The 15,494-nt window shown below is 41.4% G+C and overlaps 1 protein-coding gene across 3 annotated transcripts in view; it reads left to right on the forward strand.

The window, feature by feature from the left end:
* Nucleotides 1-1,640, forward strand: part of MACROH2A1 (macroH2A.1 histone) — a 53,003-nt gene extending 51,363 nt beyond the window's left edge. For all 3 annotated transcript variants that reach the window (XM_081185640.1, XM_081185642.1, XM_081185641.1), the window contains exon 9: nucleotides 953-1,640. In XM_081185640.1, the coding sequence (XP_081041766.1) occupies nucleotides 953-1,118 (166 nt within the window). In that variant the 3' untranslated portion in view covers nucleotides 1,119-1,640. The remainder of the gene's footprint in view (nucleotides 1-952) is intronic.
* Nucleotides 1,641-15,494: the final 13,854 nt, after the last annotated feature.

Genomic DNA, 15,494 nt, shown 5'->3' on the forward strand with positions numbered 1-15,494 from the left:
TTAACATCGCATCTGCATAAACAATATATACCGTATATACTTCTGCAAGTTTCTGTGGGGCACACTAGATGCAGTGCCATTTGTGCAGCTTGCAATTGCATGAGTGGCTTATTAGAAGCAGTATATCTGAAGGAGCGTCTCCACCCCCATCGTTCTACCCGGACACTGAGGTCCAGCACCGAGGGCCTTCTGGCGGTTCCCTCACTGCAAGAAGCCAAGTTACAGGGAACCAGGCAGAGGGCCTTCTCGGTAGTGGCGCCCGCCCTGTGGAACGCCCTCCCACCAGATGTCAAAGAGAACAACTACCAGGCTTTTAGAAGACATCTGAAGGCAGCCCTGTTTCAGGAAGCTTTTAATGTTTGATGTATTACAGTATTTTAATATTTTTTGGAAGTCGCCCAGAGTAGCTGGGGAAGCCCAGCCAGATGGGTGGGGTATAAATAAATAAATTATTATTATTATTATTATTATTATTATTATTATTATTATTAATGGTAGGACCCTGGCACCACGCTGTGAGCTTTAACCCTTTGCTTTCCCTCCTCCCACTGTGGTCCTGATCAATACACCAATGTAAATATTAAGCATGCTAATGGGGAGGAATCCAGAGATGTCAATGATTTAAAAAACAAACCAATCTGCCACACTAGGGATCTGATCCCTGTTGGGGCATCTTGCACCTCAAAATGCCCATTTTTTGTCTTTGCTAATTGTATGAATAGCATCTCATCTAGTTTGGCACTCAGTGAATCTTAACCCATAAAAGACCCATGTCTTTTATCCCTCAGACTTTCCCCTGGAACTTGCAATCTAGGCATCCTGCTATAGAAGCCTGGTTACAATTTGGTAATATATATGGCAAATAAGTGTTCTTTGGAAAGTATGGTGTTGCAAACGGCAAGCTTATTGAGGCAACATTATCTTTTTCTTTCTCCCTATTTTCTCCTAATAGGAATGGTTTCCCAAAACAGACTGCTGCCCAGCTGATCCTGAAAGCCATTTCCAGCTATTTTGTGTCAACAATGTCTTCTTCAATCAAGACCGTCTATTTTGTGCTCTTTGACAGTGAGAGTATAGGGATTTATGTGCAAGAAATGGCCAAGTTAGATGCCAACTAAGTCGTGAAAGCAAAGAGTCCCTGCCTCCTTGCCCCTCCCCCTCCAATTCTTTATTCCTCATTGTGAGACAGAGCGACCCTTATTTTAAAATTTTGCTCATCTAGGGGAATAGAGGTAGGGCTTTTTTGACTTTCTAAAATGTTTTTATGTTGGCACTGATAGTTGGCATTACTGCTGTTGATGCACTGTATTCCAGGCATTGTCTGAATTTAGTGTAATCTAGGAGATTTTATAGTTTTATTTTAATGAAGTAAAGATTGATGCAGAAGTTGTTAGCAGTACATAGTCTGTTAATCGTGGAAGAAACCGGCAGACCCTATTTTGTAACTGTGTTGTGGTGCTTTTATCAAGTGGCGTTCCTTTCTCGTTTTTTTAAAAGAAGAAGAAAAGATGCTACACATCTTATTTGTGTTTACGTCTTGTCCCAATGATGGATCTGATGAGAAAAGAACCCTGTTGCCCTTAATTATAATTGCAATTTGGGATTTGTGTGAATTGATTTAGTAAAATGTTTAAAATGTTCTCGTTGGTGTGTTCTGAGTTAATGGGTTGCAAGCCTCTGACAAATTTGCACCAACAGCTGTCGGTTGTGAACTTGAATGAGCAAACAATGCACTTGTCTTTCAGTATAAATAATTACTAATCAAGTACTAATTGATTTAGCTCTTATTATGTAAATGTGCAAAAACATCCACAGGGTTATTCTGCATTAGTTTTCAATATTCTATGGCCCTTGTTCCAAGAGGATTCACTTCCTTTTGGGCTGTGAGGCATTTTCGTTTCAGGTCTGGCTTCCATGTTTGCCTTGCTGCATCCTTGACCTCAGTTACACATACAGAAAGCTTTGCTGGAGCCACCCAGGCAGCTAGCCGGTGGCAACTTGGTTTTTGCACACCCAAAATTTAGCAAAAAGTGTGGTACAATGTTGGGCATTTTGGAAAACTTCAAGAACAACCACAGAATGTAATTTAAGAGTTAAGAACATAAAGAAATCCCTGATGGACCTAAAGGGGTTCGTGTAATCATGAGATGGAGAACGTGTAGCCCTCCACAGTTTGTTGGACTTCCTGACCACTGGACACCCTGGCTGGTGCTGATGGGAGTTGGAGTCCCACAACATCTGGAGGGCCATAGGTTACCCATCCCTGACTAGCCCAACATCCTGCCTCAGTCAATGGCCAGCCAGATGCTACTAGGAAACCTACAACAGAGCTGTTGAACTGGCTGTAGGGAACAGGTAAGCATGAAATAACTGACCTGCAGGATCAAACCAAATGCCCTTAATCTAGTCCAGCATTCACCCTCCGTTTCCAGCAGCAGCCAGTTACATCACAGAAACTCTCAAGCAAGGCTCTGTTGTCCCCTCCCACCCCCGGCACCTGGTAATCAGAGTCGTAAAGAATAAAAATATGATGTGAAGCTGCATCCTGGTTTCTGTTTTTTTAACTTGTTATCTGACACTTACTGGAAACTATTTGTGAGGCTCGCATGTATTGCTTCTAATTCCAGAAGATATATTATCAGCTCAATTGCTGCTTTTTTTAAAAAAATGCCTGGTTTGGAAACTCAGAGCAGTAGAAATCATTTCACAGTGTTTTATCCAGTTGGTGTTCCTCCAGTGATGGAAGCAGAAGAGGGAGTGAGACCATTTCTTTTTATTCCGATTCTACTCTGGAGCCCACCCTCCAGTCCCCACCCAGACTCCAAATCTGCTCTCCCAATTTTCCAGAGTGGATTAGGAGACACAGGGAAGAGAGGAATAAAAGTAAGTGGATGCACACCAATAGGATATCTCCCATGAACCGTAACGTAAGAACCCTTGAGAAACAAATTTTCTTTCAGAGTGTCTCAGATTCATCCTATTACTTCCTGCAAAGTTCTTCCTTGATGGATTTTAGCTTTGGTCATAGCATTACTGAACAGAAAGATTGCATTAAAACAAAAAGTGTGGCTGAAGATTTTATTAATGAATACTTCCTTGAAACAGATCCCAAACTCCAACTGACTTTGCTCCATCAATACTTGCATTATTAAACATTAGCTGAAAGTTAGTGTAAAAAGTAAAAAAAAGGATTTTTCTAGGCTTGCATACATTCCTGAAAGTGCATTTTGTATAAATGCCACTAGATGTCAGTAAAGGGATTGCAAGAACCTGGAGAATTGCTTTGGAACTTTCCTTGTAAAACACCCAAGTTTAGTTTGTCAGCACTTTTCAAAGTGCCATGGTATCTGTGATCTCCCTAACACAAATGGAGAATTAGATGCCCTATGTTATTTGCAAGGAAAATGCTGTGGGTGTGAGAATTTGAAACTACACCATGATATTGGATGTCAGGATTGTGAAATGACTGCATACCATCTTGCATCATTTTTAGGCGGCAAATGGAAAGCAAATGTTCTCATCCCGCACAGTGTTCTGCAAGTGTAATTCAAATAGTGGGTAGAACATATAGTTTACATTATCTCTCATGCTGAAAAAGGTAATTGACAAATATATGCCTTTCTATTTTTTTATAGTGGGATAGGAACCTGGCATTTGTCCCTGAAGCTAAGTGTTGTCTGCAATGATAGGCAAGGGCTCTCCAGGGTTTCAGACCTTTTGCATGCAAAGCAGATGCTCTACTACTGAGCTACTCTCCTTTGGTGTACCTGGGGCTGCTCTTTAGACATTAAACACTTTAAGTTGGCCTGTGGACCATGTCAAGAGTCTTCTTTGGCGATCACTCGTAGCTGAGTAAGATTGTCTTCCATAAACACAGTTTTAACAGTAAGTCCGTAAGTGACTGTTGAGGCCAGTTCTGGATCCACACGTCCTTCCACAGTGGGGACGTAGGTTTCCAGGCGGGAGTTGATCATGGTGAGGGCTTGCCAAGCGTGCCTTCCTCTTAGCACGTTTCTCCCTTGCATCCTGAATTCGGGTGTCTTCAAAGCCCATGACATCTTTGGTAAAGGCTGTTCTCCAATTGGAGTGCTCACAGGCAAGTGTTTCCCAATTGTTGGTGTTTATACTACATTTTAAAAGATTTGCCTTGAGAGAGTCTTTGAACCTCTTTTGTTGACCACCAGCATTACACTTTCCATTTTTAAGTTTGGAATAGAGTAGTGGCTTTGGAAGACGATCATCAGGCATCCACACAACATGACCAGTCCAACAAAGTTGAAGTTGAAGAATCATTGCTTCAACACTGGTGATCTTTGCTTCTTCCAATACAGTACACTGGTATTAGTTTGCCTGTCTTCACAAATGATGTGTAATTTTTTTTTTTTGGAGACACCATTGATGGAATCATGTCAAGAGTATTCACATGCTAGGACACTGTTTCTGCTTATTTCCATCCAAAACACAAGTACCCATGTGTTCTCTCTCTCTCTCTCTCTCTCTCACACACACACACACACACACACACACACACACACAGAGAGAGAGAGAGAGAGAGAGAGAGAGGTATGTAGTACATTTGTTCTGAGTTTATTCACAGCCTGAGATTCCAGGGTTTCTTCGCCCCAGTCTTCAGCAGCAAATGACAGCCAGGTCTGTCCAACCCAAGTCAACCAGTGAGATTTTGCCAGCAGAGATTTTGCAGCCTCTCCTATTTCCAGGCCAGACCATCCTGAACTGCAAATGACACCCACCTGTACAGAAGATGCCCCAGTGCCTCTTGTGGGTTCTGTGGCACTTACTTGAATTGGGGCTCACATACTGCTCTCACCATTCCCAGCCAGAGATGGATTATTTATTGAATTTATACTTACACCCTACTATTGCAGTCACAACCTTCAGGGCAGCTAGCCTCATAATCTGCAAATTTGTTTCCTCTGTCTATATGAAATAACCTCTATCCTGCTCTTCCAGTAAAACAGGAAAACAATATACTGTGAAACGATACAAAATAACTGACGCTAAAGCAGCCAAAATATCTAGGAGGACTCGCAAACATTCCTGAAATGGTACATTATGACTGCATCTAATATTCAAACTCCCTTTCAAACAGGCTTACACCGATCCTAGCCCAACTGTACTTGGCTGCCAATTAGTTTCTAGACCGAACTCAAAATGCTGGTTTTGGTCTATAAAGCCTTAAACGCCTGAGGAGCGCAATACCTCAAGGACCTCTTCTCACCATGTGAACTGACCCGGACCTTGCAATCATCAATTAAGACCCCGCTTTGGGTGCCCCCTCCATGAGAGGTCTAGAGTGTGGCAATACAAGAACAGGCCTTTTCTGTGGTGGCTCCCTGTTTGTGGAATTCCCTTCCAAGGAGGCTCACCTATCACCTTCATTACATACCGTATTGGCCCAAATATAAGCTGTACCCGAATATAAGCCACACCTTTAAAATTGGAGGGAGGGGTAAGAAAAAATACCCAAATATAAGCCGCTCCATTCCTTGCTGCTCCTGGCTGCATACTGGGTGGGGAGCCTCGCTGCGTTGCCAGCAGCCTTTCCCCTTCCTCGCTCTCTCCCTTCCCAGCCTTAGGGGAGAGGACAGGGGACTACGGATGGGGCGGGCGCCACTTTGCCATGCTGCTGGTGCTGTTTGCCCCACGCTCCTGGCTGCATACCATAAGGTCGAGAATATAAGCCACACTTTAACTTTTCATGATCAGAATTTGGGGGGAAAGTGAGACTTATATTCAGGCCAGTATGGTATGTTTTAGCACCATGTAAAATGTTTTTCTGCAACCAAGCATTTGACTGATAACATTCTATGTCCTTTTAAATGTCTCGGGGGGGGGGGTTTACTGGTTTGTTTTGCTTTTGCTTTATTATGTATTTTGTGTTTATTATGTACTTTGCATTTTTATGTTGTGATACTTGGGTGAATGCTGGTGGTATACTAATTTAATCATGATGATGATGATGATGAGTCTGAGCAATGATCCAGTAGCTGACAAAGTTCACACACCCACAACTTACACACTCCTTTTACAGGTTGCTTTCTTTGACGGTAACTTAATTCAAGGCGCTTAGATGTGCCTCTTTTACAGTGAACGGTGTTCCTAGTCTAGCACTACTTAATCAATGATGTTTTCATTTTAAGCCACGAGTAGAATTGCAACTGACCTTTCACACTTGGGGGAATGTTGCGTTTTTTTTCTATGCGTACCCTCTATGTTCCATCCACACAAGCCTCATTGGAGGTTTTCAAGCAGAGGTTGGAAGGCCATCAGTCATGGATGCTTTAGCTGAGATTCCTACATTGCAGGGGGTTGGACTAGATGACCATTGGTCCCATTCCAACTCTAAGATTCTATGCTTCTGAGCCATGGCACAGTTGCTGTGGCTGCGGGCATTTGAAGCTCCTCATGATGGAGCTGACCTTGGTCAACTCCTTTTATCCATCAACCAACAGACACAACCAATGCCTACATCCATCCATCTGACATCTCTTATCAATGAAAGTTGTGGCCTTATTTCATTCCAAAGCTCTTGTCCTGTCTCTTTTGTATGTGCTGTCACCCCGCCACTATCTCCACTATGACTGGGCCCACAACAAACATTTTGGTGGAGACTTTGTCATTTAGTGGGGAAAGCTTGTTGAAACAAAGAAAACTCTTCAATTGTTCCTGGAAAGCGCAGGTAGCTGGCACCTCTTGTATCTTATAATAGTGTATAGGTGTCTAGTTGCCATGGGTTCACTTGTCTGATACATCACTACATGCATCAGAAACCTTGTCCTTTTATAAAGATGGAGGAGAAGCACTAAAGGCATACAGTTGTGGAGATTTTGCTACTCTTCTTGTGGAGAGCGACTATGGGTTAGAACAGGGGTCAGCAAACTTTTTCAGCAGGGGGCTGGTCCACTATCCCTCAGACCTTGTGGAGGGCCGGACTATATTTTGGAAAAAATAATGAACGAATTCCTATGCCCCACAAATAACCCAGAGATGCATTTTAAAGAAAAGGACACATTCTACTCATGTAAAAACATGCTGATTCCCGGACTGTCTGTGGGCCGGATTTAGAAGGCAACTGGGCTAGATCTGGCCCCCGGACCTTAGTTTGCCTACCCATGGGTTAGAAGCAAAGCACAGATAACCTCCTGAACCAAAGTTGCCATGAAGATTACGATAGACCAAGGACCATCAACCTAATTTGATGTTTTGAGGTTAACATTCTAGATTTCAGCAGAGTATATCTGCTTAAAACAGACATGATTTAAATCAGATCTATATATTCCATGATTGCACACAAGCATAGTTGAAGCACAGAATTTGCTACTGAGCATCTCATGTTTCTTTTTACAAAGCTAATTTCCAGCACATATGATTGGAAAGATGGGTGTTTTGAATGGTGCAAAACCAGTGGGCGCAGGAAAGATTTATTAGCAAGCTGGTTTTCAAATTTTCCTGTGTGTTCACATCAGTGTAGTAGCCAAATATAGAGAGAGCAACTTCTCTATGGCCAGTAAACCTGAATGGAATGTTTTCTTTTCTTACAACTACTGAATAGCTCTATTGATTCTGGAGGGGTAATTCAATCTGAATATAATATTTATTATTATTATTATTATTATTATTATTATTATTATTTGTCAAATAATTTCCCCTGAGGAAGATCACTTAAGTATGAAATGCTCTGGGAAATTTGGAATCCCTATGGTTAATAAATCTTCCCTGCACCAATCAGTTTTGCCTAATCATTATTATTCCAAATTATTTTTTACAAGCATTAAACAATGTTGCCTAATGCAAGTACAGAAAACAGATTTGCTCATTTTAATATTGTTGGGTTTTACTGACAGATATCAACCACCTTAATATTAACCTTTCTTTTATTTGTTATCACATTAACTATAGGTCACTTTTGTGCACAGATGCACTAAAAGCAGTATATGATTAAAAGCAATATGACAAATCAATTTAAACCATAATCAATAAAACAAGCACTGAAAGGCAGAATCAAAACAGTAATGCCAGGCACTGCAGTCCAATCCTACACATGTTGACACAGAAGTAGCATTATCAGCCAGGCACCTTCTCTGTTGTTTATTGTGGTTGTTGTTGTATATGTGTTTTTGGGGGGTGCTTGCCAAATACCTTCCTTGTTCAAACCTTCCAAAATCTTTATTCCAGTTGGTATCTGTCTTGGGTTTGAATTGACTTTATGTATGTACAGTGGTACCTCGGGTTACATACACTTCAGGTTACATACACTTCAGGTTACAGACTCCGCTAACCCAGAAATATTACCTCGGGTTAAGAACTTTGCTTCAGGATGAGAACAGAAATCGTGCTCCAGTGGCGTAGCAGCAGCAGGAGGCCCCATTAGCTAAAGTGGTGCTTCAGGTTAAGAACAGTTTCAGGTTAAGAACAGACCTTCGAAACAAATTAAGTACTTAACCCGAGGTACCACTTTACTGTTGTTGCTTTAAACTGTTTTCATAATTGTTTTATTATTCCATTGTTTTAATTGCTTTTATATGTGTAATTGTTTCATGATATTGTAAATCACTGGGATGCTTCATGGGAAGTGATTCATAAAAGAATTTATTAATAATAACTCAATGAGGCTTACTGCTGAATGGACACATAAGATTGCCCTGGCAATAGCCCACCTAAAAGAGTAGAGATTGTCACAGCTGGTAAACCAACCAACTCTGGTAAAAGGTGATCCTAGATATACACACCCCAAGGAAACTACTGGAGACCCTCTGATGGGGCCAATGGCACAAGCATCAAATGACTGGAAATTCTTTACAGTTGTGTTTCAACTCATTTTTCTACTAGCCTTAGTTTTCCTGTGCTAGCTAAAGTTCATACTGGAGAAATGTGGGAGGATAATTTTCATGACATCTTCTACACACTGTCAGCAAAGAACACAGATGTTAGGCTCCATCAGCAGGTTTAACTTATTTATGGTGCATACTCCATGGTTTATTGTATAGGTATACACTAGAGAGTATAAATAGCAATGTATCAAGCTACAATCCTATAAAAAAAGGACGGGAAATGTAACTAGTGTATTTTCTGGCCATCTTAAATGTTGCTTTTGGAACTATTGGCAGACTTTTGCATGTTATTTCACTGTTTCAAGCCTTATATATTATAATAAAACAAGGTCCAGGCATTGAAAATTGCAGCCTCCAAATGCAAAATAAGATATCTACCAATATTAATAAGATATGAATAATGTCTTACTTAAGATACCTACCAATAAATCTTGGAAAACACAATGTTTTAAAAATGCCTTTTTAGTTAACTCATTAGTAACATTTCTTCCTGTGTTTGGCTCAGAGGTTCTGATAATAAGTCTTCCTCTCTGCTACTTGGCTTTACCTTTAATCTGGTTTATCTCCAAAGGCCTAACAACTTGGAGTCATCCAATATGGTTGGTTTATCAGAAAGAACAGCTGTCTTCATATTTTTCATTGTAAGGCCGGCTAACCTGTGGAGACATGAACTGCTCCTTTTAAAGGCATGAGCTCCTCCTGTCAAATATTTGGGTGGTTGCCATGGCTAGTAAATTCAGCTACCCAATGCAAAGCAACATTTGGTGTGTGGACTGGCCTCCTTCCCCCTGTGTTGAATACAGTGGAGCAATCTGGTGGAGCACCTCTTTCATTTTTGTGATCCCGTTGCTCCCTTGGTATGGCTCATGGGATTCTATCAAACTACGATACTTCATCTTATTCAATTTCCTTTAAGGAAAAAGCTTGTGGACCGTTTATACTTGGAGGGGCCGTTTTGTTGCCGCTACGTTTATATCTCGCCTTTTCTCCAAGGATCTTGTGCAAATGGCATGGTGGGGCAGTAGTACTTGCCTGACCTCCTGTCAGCTAAATTGCTGCTGCTTACCAGGAGGGGGAGGAGCAAGGTGGCGAGGAGGTCCATGTGGTGCAAACATACTAGCAGGAGTAGTGGATTGGCTCTGCCAATATCTTTGAACTACACTGACCTCCCTGCCTAAACCCTTCTCCCTTCTCTCCAAGATAAGCAGCAGTGACTCAACAGTCAGGAGCAGGGGTCAGCAAACTTTTTCAGCAGGGGGCCGGTCTACTGTCCCTTAGACCTTGGGGGTGGACTATATTGGAGGGGGGAATAAATGAATTCCTATGCCCCACAAATAACCCAGAGATGCATTTTAAATAAAAGGACACATTCTACTCGTGTAAAAGATGACTGGCAGAATCCGAGACCAGGGAGAAGAGCTTGTGGAAGAAGATTGGAGGAAATTTAAAATTTATTTACAGAAACATTGTAAAATTTTTGAATGCTGATGACGTTGAAATGAACTGAAGGGGTTCTAGCAACAAGGTAAAATGTAAGATGGGATTGATAATAGATAAGCTAAATTGGATATGAATTTGCTGAACCAATTTTTAAAAGGAATACAAAAAAGGGAGGCGTGAGGAAGTCAGGAAAATAAGTTAACTAAAGATGAGAAATCAAAAAAAAGAGGGAGCTTTGTTTTCTTTTATATGTGTTTTTTCTTCTTCTTTTTTGTGTTTAATGTTTGTATTTTTGTATTTTGTAATTTTGTATTTTTCTGTTTTTGTATTTTTCTGAACTTTTCTATTGATAAAACTTAATAAAATATTACAAAGACATTCTATTCATGTAAAAACACGCTGATTCCCGGACTGTCCGCGCACCGGATTTAGAAGGCGATTGGGCTGGATCCGGCCCCCAGATTTAGTTTGCCTACCCATGGTCAGGAGGTCAGGTAAGCGCAGCCACCCAACAGCACTGCCTGCTGCTGGAAGCATAGTTGATGTTGATACACAAACATCCTTTTTTTGTACTCCCTGCTCCAAGAGTTTAGATTTTCTTCTTCTTTACTTGTATTTTGCAAGCGCTCAAGTTATTATCAGTTGATTCTCGGAGGGGTTTTTCATGTAGCTTTTAATCTGGTGATGTGCTGTTGTTTGTTAATTTCTACTGGAAGAGATTAATATTAGTTTTATTTTTGGTGCACCTTGTTGTTAGCCAATGTGAGTGTTTCCATTAGGAAGGGAAAGCCAGATGGAAACAGGCATAAATTAAGTAAATATTGCAGGTGATAAACATCAGGCAGCTCAGGGAAGTATGCTAGATTTTCCAGTTGGGTGAATTCTGGGATCTGGCCATTCTGAAGATAAACCCTTAGTTCATTATCTTGATTACATGCTGAATTGGCATATCTTGTGTTGTTTGAGTGGGGATGGCTCATACAACAAATTCCATATAACACAAGGATGCAATTTCCCCCAGACCATCATATCTCTAAAGGGCACAGTATATGCCCCCTTTCAGACACCCAAACTCCAGAGCACCCTTTACTTCTGAAATATTAAGCTGATCATTGTTTTGGATTGTAGCCCTGTTAGCAACATTCAAGAATCAGGCCTGGGATCACCGCTAACTAGCCTTATACTTTGCTCTACATGTCCTTTGCAGAGAGAAGGCCATAATACCTAAAGTTGTAACTGCAACTCAAAGGCAGCAGCATAATTGATAGGCCTGAAGGATACAGGTAAGTAGAAGGATTGCATTTACATCCCTGGTCTGAAACCCACAGGGAACTAGCCTAGTGCACATTGGCTAAAAGACTTGAAAATTGCCACCAGTTCCTCTCTGTGTTCCATTCTTCAGAGATTTAGCTCATTCCTCCATAGAATCCAACTTAATGCCTCCACAACTCATGTTTAACCATTATCACTAGGAACCGGTTCATAAATGCCTTTGCTCCTGGCCGGATCTCACAAATAGGAATCAAGGGGAGATGATATTTGCTGTTTTCTAATAGCAAACAAATAGTGACAACATTTCAGAATGTAGCCTATGAAATCCCAACTCTGCCACATGTGGGTTTTTTTGCACCAGCCTGGTTAATGCAGGAAATTTGATATTTCTGTACCTTGAAATAACTAGGCTTCTTAGGCTTAGGAGAATAAATTAAAGTTGAGCCAAAGTATGCCTCAGCTGCAGTGGATGGGCAGATTGATTTGCTTTCCATCTGGGAGATTAAATTCTACTGCCAAAAAATGGCACCAGCATAATTAGCTGTCAGTCAAGTTGCAAAGAGACAGACTAGGTGGGATAATTGAAAGCCCTGCAGCTTCTCATTACTTACTACAGTAGCTCTATTTGCAAATTTCCACCTTGAGGTGGTTCTCAGAATGTTGTCAAAAATTGTACTTATCCCTGCTGGCACATTCTTCCCATGCAAAAGAAGAAGAATTCTGGGCATGGTGTGGATTAATGTTAAGCAACTTTCACTTAACCTAACTTTGTTGTAATATATTTGTCAACAGGCATTGACAGCTCCACCAGGCGCTAACTACAAGCACACTCACACCACGAGAAGGAAATGCCAAGCCTTCTACTCAGTTACATCCCAGAGGCATTCAGCAGGCATAAAAACCTTCTTCTCCACGCTTAGGAAACGAGGCAAAAATCATACTGTCTAATGTGTTCCATTGTTTAGAAAATGCCAGCGTATGTCAAGTGCATTGCTTGAGGTTAACTTCCTTGAAATAAAACAAACTGTTGATTAAAAAAAAAAGTGCTCATGGTAGAACTCATTGCTTCGGGGTGTGATGTAGGTAATATGTGAGAGTTTGGGGTTTCAAAAAAGGTACCATTCAATTTCTATAACAAAAGGTTTCAGAGATCAAGCCTGAACATCATTTGATTTGGAAGTCTCCCTCCCAAGCTGAGATATACCAAAAGTGGCATTGGTCACTCACATAAATGTATTCTTGATGTTTTCCTTGCGCCAAAGCAAAGCCCAAGCAATGAAAACAGGGATCGATCGTCAGGGCTACGTCTTAATTGGTCTTCTTCAGCCTATTGAATCCCTCAAGTTGTCTAACACATAAAGGGCTGCTGTTCTCATCAGCCATGGACATTCTTGTAATTTCTGGGCAAACATTTGCCCTATTCAGCCATTACAGCAATCTGGAAACAAAGCAGGGAGAACTAAGATGAGAGTGCTGTCGCCATGCACACAATTAGCTGTCCACAAATTTCAGACCCTCCAAGTGTCAGACCCTCCCTACTTTCATCGGAGAACTATTGGCGGGTATGAAATTGGAGTTTGACTCTTTGCAGCAAGGAGCCTTCTGCACTCATGGAGGTAACCTAAATGATGTTAAACCCTGATATATTGGGCTTTCACATTGTCCAGGGGACAAAAGCAAGTGGAAGGGAAGGCCACCACTGCAGGCCTGGTCAACCAGCCTTGATGTCATTTCCACTTACCTGGCTGGTGGTACAGGGGCAGGGTGTTATCTAATCAGAGATGCTATGGGCCAAATGGACTAGGGCTAAATGTTGCAAAGAGCTTTAGACTGGCAAAGCCAATCCAGCGCTCCTGCTGGTGCACATACACAGCCTCAACCTTATTTTTGCTCTACCTCGCCCCCCATCCTGGTAAGCAGCAAGGGCACCACAGTCAGAGCTTGCACTGACAGGACGCATGAGGTGAATCCCGCCCAAGTTGTGCTTGTGGTACTGCAGATCCAAATATGTTTAGGTAATTTGTGGTGCTTACTACCTAATCTTCCCCCCAAGGATCCTGCAGTGGGTTACATAAAAACACAGTAATATTACAGAAAAGGCAATGCCATTTCAAAACTGGGGGAGGGGGTCATTAGGCAGAAAGGAGTGCGCGCACACACACACGGACACACACAGTGGCAGAGTTGGTGGAAGGTTCCCGACTGAGACGCAGGTAAGTAGGGAGCTCTCAGGGTGCAAGATGAGGAAAGGAAAGCACCCAGGTGAGAGCTGCTTGGGGGTGGGCGGGCTTAAGAGGTATTTTGTCCAAAGATATGCACCTTGGGACATGCCATTTGTCCACTGTGTCTGAATTTTAGGTGTGCTGCTTCTGATTTACCCCTCCTCCAGTGTTCAGAGGGCTGTTGTGGAATTATATTTTATAGTTGCACCTTAGATGAGTTGGTAATGTGCTTCACAAGGTTTGAGTTGTGGAGCTTATTGCTGGGTTGACATTGTATGTAATTTGATATACTGCTTAGTACCATTGTCCAGTGCTTTTTTTCTAATAATAATAATAAATTTTGACTCAAGAAAACCACCATTTTATAGTTCAAATAGGGAAAATACAGTAAATGGACAAAAGTACAAAGATTCACAAAATGTTAGGGGTATGCGTACCCCTGCATCCCCCCAGATAAAAAGCACTGCCGTTATCTATTAGTATGTATTGCTTATTATCTGAATTGAACTGTTTTAGTTTTTGAACTGTCTAGATATTATGTTATATATTTATGTTGTGTTCTTCATCATTTTCTATATTGTAAAACCTCCCTGTGGTCTTGTGACAAAGAGTAGTATATGCATTTTAATTTTCTCTCTCTCTCTCTCTCTCTCTCTCTCTATATATATATATATATATACAGAAAGAAACAGAGGAGGGGATTGTTTCAACAAGGTGACATTGTATAAAATGCCCCCAAAAGCAAACAATTTTTTAAAAGTAGTGTACTTTAATAAATTTGAGCAGGTTTTGTGTTCTACAGAAAAAGAAAAGAAAAAGAAATAAAAATCCACAGAGCATCTTTCACAACATTTCTAGAATGGAACAGTTCAGATTTAAGCAGAGGGAAAACAGAGTGAGGAATACCAAAATGAAACACAAAGGCATGGAGAAGCACAGATTGAGTCTAGAAACACTAAACAAATTCCTTTGGACCACTTTGCAGATGACAGCTTAGGATGTGTCTGGATGGAAGCTTCCAAAGGATCATGACCTTTGATTAGCATTGCCATATTTCAAAAATAGACAGCATCTTAAAAAGCAGAGACATCAGCTTGCCGACAAAGGCCCGTATAGTTAAAGCTATGGTTTTCCCAGTAGTGATGTATGGAAGTGAGAGCTGGACCATAAAGAAGGCTGATCGCCGAAGAATTGATGCTTTTGAATTATGGTGCTGGAGGAGACTCTTGAGAGTCCCATGGACTGCAAGAAGATCAAACCTATCCATTCTGAAGGAAGTCAGCCCTGAGTGCTCACTGGAAGGACAGATCGCGAAGCTGAGGCTCCAACACTTTGGCCACCTCATGAGAAGAAAAGTCTCCCTGGAAAAGACCCTGATGTTGGGAAAGACAAAGAGAAGGGGACGACAGAGGACGAGATGGTTGGGCAGTGTTCTTGAAGCTATGAACATGAGTTTGACCAAACTGCAGGAAGACAGGAGTGCCTGGTGTGCTCTGGCCCATGGGGTCACGAAGAGTCGGACACGACTAAACAACAACATTTCAAAAAGTGAAAATCCAGACACAAAGGTTGTTGAGCTTTATTAGGCTATTTGAACATTTTTATAGAAATTCACCAAAATCTACACTTTTGACATGGGTTCCCAGACATTGTAGCCATTTACACCCAGACACTGTTTCTGACAGCCGAATCCTGGCTATGTCCCGAA

This window comes from Podarcis bocagei, assembly GCF_964188305.1.
Source record: "Podarcis bocagei genome assembly, chromosome: 2".
In the NCBI taxonomy this organism is placed as follows: Eukaryota; Metazoa; Chordata; class Lepidosauria; order Squamata; family Lacertidae; genus Podarcis; species Podarcis bocagei.